The 7,873-nt window shown below is 39.8% G+C and overlaps 1 protein-coding gene across 1 annotated transcript in view; it reads left to right on the top strand.

Annotated features, from left to right (window-relative positions):
* The window catches only part of ddhd1a (DDHD domain containing 1a), a 24,844-nt gene extending 20,564 nt beyond the window's left edge, over nt 1-4,280 (top strand). Inside the window, exons 5-13 of the mRNA XM_037695310.1 lie at nt 1,732-1,841; nt 1,958-2,064; nt 2,149-2,411; nt 2,531-2,606; nt 2,845-2,994; nt 3,164-3,228; nt 3,317-3,489; nt 3,779-3,973; nt 4,049-4,280. Of these exons, the coding sequence (XP_037551238.1) occupies nt 1,732-1,841; nt 1,958-2,064; nt 2,149-2,411; nt 2,531-2,606; nt 2,845-2,994; nt 3,164-3,228; nt 3,317-3,489; nt 3,779-3,973; nt 4,049-4,236 (1,327 nt within the window). The 3' untranslated portion in view covers nt 4,237-4,280. The remainder of the gene's footprint in view (nt 1-1,731; nt 1,842-1,957; nt 2,065-2,148; nt 2,412-2,530; nt 2,607-2,844; nt 2,995-3,163; nt 3,229-3,316; nt 3,490-3,778; nt 3,974-4,048) is intronic.
* Nucleotides 4,281-7,873: the final 3,593 nt, after the last annotated feature.

Genomic DNA, 7,873 nt, shown 5'->3' with positions numbered 1-7,873 from the left:
TAAACCCTTCCCACACTCTTGCAACATCCTAAACAATGTTTCTAAACGCTCTAAAAGACATAGAATGTCATGATTTCAGTTTCCTGCCTCTTCTGCTCTTTGCCACCTGCAAGCGCTCTTGGCCACGCCCACTTCTCCACTCTGCATGGTGAACAGCTGATCAGCTGCAGCAGGAAGTTTATCCTGCAGCGGTAAGGGCTGGGCAGCACATGCTAAATAATTTAAAATAATTTATTTTAAATAAAAATCCCATGCCGATCGTGCGGCTCATCCATCAATCAGCCGATTGTGTGTCATGTCCAATCGTGTTTTGAAAAGCCGTGATAGAGCGAGTCCGATAAATGAACCGCGAAGTAGCGAGGGACTACTGTAGATTGTTTCCTTTATTGTATTTTTACTGGTTTCTTGACTGAACTTGTTAAATGCGTTTCTGATCAGCATCTACTTGTTTGGCAGGTCATTGTTTTTCCATAAAGAATTTTTATTTGGCATCATAACCATCACCACAGTAGCTAATTATTGGAATTCACATTTAAAGAGGTGCTAATGACAGCAGAATGTTGGAGACTATTGACTATTTTTGTTTGGGAGGCAGCCGTCTACTCATTTTCATTGTTGCTCTTTGACATTTGTTCAGTGTCTTGTCCAAAAACTGCTTAGCAACAAGGCCTGTAGGATACAGTAAATGTCCTCCTCACCCTGTTTTTAAATGAGACTATGATTCCAAAGTATACTTATGACTCCGCTACAATGCCTCTCCAGTCGACCTATTGAGTTTTTTTTTGTTTTTCAATCAAAGGTTTTATGTATTTACTCAGATATCTGGTTAAAGTAAATGATTATGGCTTTATCTTTTCTCTGATAGATCGCAGCGTGCTTAATGGTGCAACAATCTGATCAGTTTATCAGTATTTACCTTCATGCTACTACTTCAGCCCAAGCTGAGGCTCTGAGATCCAAAGTTGGTTTTTAAACACTGACCCAGTTTAAGCTGACTAAGCAAAGTAGGTGAAGAAGACCAAGTCAGGCTGTAGCACCTGACTCACATCTTCAGGTGGATTAATGCACACAGATAGTTCATTTAATATTTGTTTTGTCTGTTGTTTTAAACATTGATTAATTAAAGGGCCTGTTAGTTTCATCATCAGAGGAAAAGGTAATTGTGATCAGGGACATTATGTTTTAGAACTCAAATGTTCTGGGAGTGTCTGTAATGTTTTTACATCAACATGTTGTGGCTGCAGCACAGAAAACTGTGGAACTAAACCTTTAACTTTCCCAGCAGACGCTTTGGATGTACGGCAGTCTTATCGAAATCAAGCAGGTTCCTCATTCAGAGCTTTTCTGCAAAAGCCTCTTGGTTTACGTTTGTCCAGGTCACCCTCCCTCTCTTTGTGTGTTTAGTGAATCTCAAACAGAACAATTGATGGTAGGGAGCAGCGTCCGCCATTGTGTTTGTTCCACACAAGAGAAGCTGTTAACTAGATGAGACGGAGTCATTCTTTAGTTTTATTTATTTCATTTAGCTCAAAGAAATCGAAACAGCCGGACGTCAGTCTGCAGTGATGACGTATCAGCCAATATTTAACCCCATTCAGATAGAACCAGTTATTTTTACACATCATTTTATAACGCTATTGTCTCTAAATTTACCAAAATAAATCCAAACACACCTAGGTAAGTGTTTTTACGCAGTGATGTAATTTTTTCTTTCCCATTCTGTTTGCTTAGGTTGAGGGAGGGAGTCAGAAAGATGGAGGAGAAGCACTTTGCTCAGCACATCGATGAACATGTGGAGTTCCTACCTGTGGAGTGGCGTTCCAAACTCACCCTAGATGGAGGTTTGCTTCAGTTCTGTGTAAAATGCTGAGAGAACAGAACACCGTGAAGTTATTACTTAACAAATTGGAATTGGTTTAATAAACGGATTTTAAAATCCAGTCTGTTTTGTTCTTAGATACGGTAGACTCAATCACACCAGACAAAGTGAGAGGACTAAGAGACCTTCTCAACAGCAGTGCCATGGACATCATGTACTACAACAGTCCGCTTTACCGGGATGAAGTGAGACTTGTGCAACTGTAGAAGTTATTAAAACACGTCTAGTAGCCTCCCCATCTCTAAAATGTTTTCACTTTTCTTCCATAGATAACCAAGGGCCTCACTGAGGAGCTGAACAGACTGTACTCCCTCTTCTGTTCACGGAACCCTGGGTTTGAGGAGAAGGGCGGCAAAGTGTCCATTGTGTCCCACTCCCTTGGCTGTGTCATCGCCTATGACATCATAACAGGATGGGATCCCGTGCGCTTCTGCCTGCAGGAGCTGTGTGCGGTGGAGGAGGAGCAGGATACACGCTGGGTGTCTTATGAAGAGAGGCAACTTTTAGAAGAGCTAAGGCTTACAAGGATCAGGTAGAAGTTTGTTCCTGCAGATCCGTGACTCTTTGGGATTTTATACGTTGGTGATCGAGACAAGAGACAAAGTTAGACTTGTAGTGCAGAGCGCTGTGATGTGTTTTTTGTTTTGGCAGAATGAGAGAACTGGAAAATCAGCTCGTCAAACTGGAAGCCTCTAAACCGTCAGCCCCTCAAGCTCTCAAATTCAAGGTGAGAAGTTCTATGTTGAGACATTTTATATGAATAACTGCAACAGTATTCAAATGGTTGAATAATGGTGATTTATAGCTAGAACGCCCACGAGCTGTGCTGTTTCTGATTTATTTTCTAATGAAAATGTAAAAAAAAACGATCTTAGAAGTTCTGTCATTAGTTTATAGCATTGAGCAAACATTGTCTACACGAATACTAAACGCTTCCTTTAATCGTTGCACCTTTTGTCTCAAAGGTTGAAAACTTCTTCTGCATGGGTTCTCCTCTGGCAGTTTTCTTGGCCTTGAGAGGGATTCGTCCGTGTGCCAGCTGCCATCAGGACCACATCTTGCCCACTTCTATCTGCAGCCGGCTCTTTAATGTCTTCCACCCCACAGACCCCGTGGTCAGTCACACGCAGTCGTCAGTTGTTGCAGGATTTATTTCTCTTGTTGAGACGTCTGTGAGGCGAGCTCTGTAGAACATGCAACTAATCAGAAGTGTGAGATAAAAATGTAGCATGTTTACTATCTTGTTCGTACTTGAAGATATTTCTTCACTTCCTCTATGTTTAGGCGTACAGGCTGGAGCCTCTCATCCTCAGACATTATAACAATGTTGCACCTGTTCAGATACACTGGTGAGAACTTCATGTTTTTTTCTTGTAAACATAGTATAATATCTTAGTATTTGTCCTCCGAACACAATGAATTTATTTCATTCATCAGGTGCAGTGCCACTAACCCCACCCACTACGATGAGATCAGGCCGACCTTCCTCAATCCAGTCAAAGATCCGGCTTCAGACACTGAGAGCATTCCCAGCCCCAGCACTTCTCCTGTCCTCCCTCGCAAGCACTACGGAGAGTCCATCACCAGCCTGGGCAAGGCCAGCATACTTGGTAACGCACTGACATAAACCTGGCACTTCACATCCATCCAGAGGACCTGACGTAACTTTGTTAGAGCATGAACTTGCTCTTTGTTATAACTCCAAGCTACAAAACGTGCAGTAAAGGTTTTCCCTCAATATTGAGTCAATGCTGCCATCGTGTGGCAATTAGTGCTTGCTGTTTTTGAACCTTTTCTCAGTTTTCAAAGCATTATAAAATTATTTAACCACATTATTAGTTTCTTGTCCTACACAAAAAGTAACTTACTTTAATTTCTTTCCATGCTTTTAATCTGCAGGAGCTGCAAGCATAGGAAAAGGGATCGGAGGCATCCTCTTCTCTCGTTTTTCCCGCTCAAACAGCCAGCCTTCAGTGTCTTTAGGCCTTGAGGGAGGAGCAAGTGCTGAGGAAGAGGAGGAGAAGCACTCAGAAAGCCAGTCGTCCTACGGCCTCTCTCTGATGACTCGGCCCACTTCTCCCACTCTTGAGTCGTGTAAGTTGCAGCTGTACAATAAATAGTCGTACGTTTAACAGCAGGACTGCATTGTAACTTGGTGTTATTTTGCAGTGGAGCTGGAGAGGCGTATCGACTTCGAGCTTCGCGAGGGTCTGGTGGAGAGCCGCTACTGGTCGGCGGTGACCTCTCACACAAGCTACTGGTGCTCACATGACATAGCTCTGTTCTTGTTGACCTTCATATACAAACAGAAGTCGATACCCTGCGCCCCCACTGAAGACGCTCCAGAACCAGACTGAGGCAGCACACTGGTTGCATCACACACACACACACACACACACACACAGACTCCTGACAGGTGTGACGTGACACACCAGGTCACATCTGGACAAAACTCCAAACAGTCACGTTGTTTATTCATTTTTCATCCTTGCAAACTTCTTCAACTGAAGACTTTTTCTTGATGATCCAGCTGTTTCACCTTTTGGGAATTATTACAAAAATAAGTAAAAAAAAAAAATTAGAATGTCTTTTTTTTTTTTTTTTTTGTCTTTTCACGTTTTCATTTTGTGTCCATTTGCACACGTTAAGAGCCAGTATGACGACGTCAGTAGAAGCAATGAATTAAAAACTTCCTGTTGTGGGTGAGGTGTTCATGAAATAATCCAGCCGCTCTCACTCACATCCAGTCTGGAGCCACGTGACCTTTGACTCCGTTGCATCCGTTTCAATCTCCATCTTTTTTCTCTACACGAAGAGAAAAATGCAACGTTTTGAAAAAACTTCACGCATACGAGAACATTTAGTTACTTCGTGTGAAAATGCTAATGCTAACTTGAAATGCCTTTTTAAAATCTGCATAAAATGTTACTTGTATGAAATATACAAATCAAGTTTTTTTTCACAGTCAAAAAAAAAAAAAGGGCACAATCCCTTTAATAACCAAATGGCAATATAAGGAGGAAAGGATGTTTAAAGCTTCCCACGGTTTTGAGATCGGTATAAACCAAATGAAACGTGAAGAAAGCATGTTTATTTATTTATTTTGTATGTCACGTGACGTTTCAAGCTGTTTAGTTCAAGGAAAATGTCATCACTGTTTTTGAGAACGATATGTCTTGCAGTAGTTATAGCTAAATACCCTCACGAGGGTCCAGGTTACACTTAGAGCCGCACAGTCATGTGGATTGTATCATGACACACGGATCAATGCACTAAAACAAGAAACAGATTATTTTCTTAGAGTTTATTCATCTAAACTATATTGTAAAATTTAAAAAAAAGAAAGGGGGAAAATAGGATTCAAACTTGTGGCCAAATAACATTATTGTATCTCGCTGCTTTTGCAATCCTACTGCTTATAAATAGTGTTTAAAAAAACTTAATTGACAGGAGAGAAAAGATTTTTAAAATATTCTGTTTATAATGCGTTGTATGATGTTGCTCTTTATTCTGGCTGATTTGCCCTGATTTTTCTTTGAGCAAATCTGAATATTTTTGTGAAAAACCGGTTTCTTTATTTCTAAGACGACCTGCGGGTTCAGTCATTTAACACGTTTGTTTACGTGACAGCAGACGAAACACAGGAACAGGATTAAGAATCAAATCAATTTTTAAAGCAAGAAAACATCTCCAGGTTATTCGAGCATACGGGGTGAAATGAGCTTTTATTAGTTACATGTCCCTGTTATAATTTAGCAGGGAATAAACAGCTTCTGCACCGTGCATGCTCTGAGTTGACAGCTGATAAATACTGGAACTATAAAAACAGTGCAGAGTGCCAACACACATCTGAACCCCCTCGTTTTTACAATCCTCGTAATGAATGAACAACCTGAGAGTCCTCCTTAATGCTCGCTGGTTTACACGCAGCAGGTTTGACTCGTTTAATTTATGCAGATTTATTTGATCCCATTTTTAAAGAGCTTATTTAAATGAGTTGCCATGTCTGCTACAGCTCACGTTGTACCACCAAAGGGCTGTTGCGATTGGGTCCACTCCCGAATGGAGTCGGTTCCTAAATGTTTTCTTTTTAATGCCAACTCACAAAACCAGGCTGCCTTGAAGAGCTGACCTGACCAGAAGTGATACTGAAGCTGGGACACACAAAAAAAGGCAAAGTAATATAAGATATTTAAAATGTATTTAATCTGGTGGATGTTGCACGTCCACCAGCGACGAGTTGCACTGAAACTAAAAGGAAAGCAGCCCTTTGTTGATTTATTTTTGTCTAATTATTTTCTTTTGCTCAGCATGTTACATTGATCCAGAAAACGTCCAGTTTCACTGTTGCCTCTGCATTTTCATCCGTTCAGTGCAAGTGTGTGCGACTGTTGCAGACATGTTTCTGACTTTGTGCGACTTGGATGCGTTTCATAAATGTACATGAATTTTGCACTTTTTCTTTTTTCTCCCATTCTGGCAGTTCTTTTGATTCAAGCACAGATTTATGAATGTGTTTCCACTTGCTTAGCAAATTAGCAAGTTAACTGAAAAAGCATTACAGAAATTTTTCTGACTTTAGTGTATCTTTGACTATCGGAGCATTTAATGTACAGCTTTTTAGACCAGTGACAGTATATTTTTCTTAGTGAAGGCATCACAAACATCAGGGAATCGTCTGCTGTTACATGCGTGTAGTTTTTTTTTCTTTTCACCAGATTGAAGCCATCGTTGATGACAGCAGTTAGGCTCAGATGTCTCGTCTCTTTGTAAAAACAGTCACGTTTATAAAGAGGCGACATTTGGCTCGAGTCCATGTGTCGCCAGACAAGTGGTCTTAAAAAGATGTGCATTAAAAGTAACTAAATGACTAAAATGAAATGTTAAACTGGTCACACTGGTTCTAACTTTGAGATAACGTCCAGGAAAGTGTTTGTTTGTCCTTAGAGCTGTGCAATAACCCATGCCTGTAATGGATTCTAACTGCCATCCAAAGCACTGTATTTGATTCCTTTTATTAAAGCATTTCCTTTTGAATACACCATCATTTCTCACTCTGTCGTATGTAACACTACTGGAGGGACAAAATGCTGATGTGGACTGTCCTGCAGTAGGAGGTTCAATTCCCTTTGCTTGTTTGCTGACCGACGTTAATGATAATTTATTCAATTTATACTGTACTTTACATTTTGCAATCTCAAAGTGCTACAATATAAAGCATCTAGAGAGAATAAAACATGGACTTAAAAAAGGACTAAATTTTTTTTACTAAAAACGGCAGGATTAAAAATATCTTTGTTGGAGGACAAAGGAGCTGTTCTGAGATCAGATGTTTTCCAAGGCAGCCCCTGAAGTGAACTGCCTTTAGATCAAGGGTGCCCAGCGTCAGTCGTGATCGACCGGTTGATCACAAAGGTGTTATGGGTAGATGGTATGGCGTTAAAAAATAATGTCAGCCGATCATCCATCTATGAAATTAGTCTCTTGACTGACAGACAGGGCAGCTGGTCTGAGGCTCCGTTTACACGACGTGAAGCATTCGTTCATTTACAGACAACAGCCTCATTCTCTGAAACTGAAGGTTCTGAATCCAGGTCAGAGTGGAGATTTTCAGAGGAACCCCTCACAGAGGAGTGAAACGCTCCAGTGTGACGCTGCACATGCTCACTCCATGTGGCTGCACTCCACAGTGTTTCTGCACTAACAGTTATAAATAACAGTTATAATAAATAACAGTTATAATAAATTAGTTATAATAAATAAGTGTTATATTAAATAACAGTTATAATAAATAAGTTATAATAAATAACTGTTATATTAAATAACAGTTATATTAAATAAATTATAATAACAGTTATAATAAATAACAGTTATATTAAATAACTTATATTAAATAACTGTTATATTAAATAACAGTTATAATAAATAACAGTTATATTAAATAACAGTTATATTAAATAACAGTTATAATAAATAAGTTATAATAAATAACTG

This window comes from Nematolebias whitei, chromosome 21 (genome assembly GCF_014905685.2).
Source record: "Nematolebias whitei isolate Nwh7 chromosome 21, NemWhi1, whole genome shotgun sequence".
In the NCBI taxonomy this organism is placed as follows: domain Eukaryota; kingdom Metazoa; phylum Chordata; class Actinopteri; order Cyprinodontiformes; family Rivulidae; genus Nematolebias; species Nematolebias whitei.
This window is presented reverse-complemented; position numbering and strand designations above follow the sequence as displayed.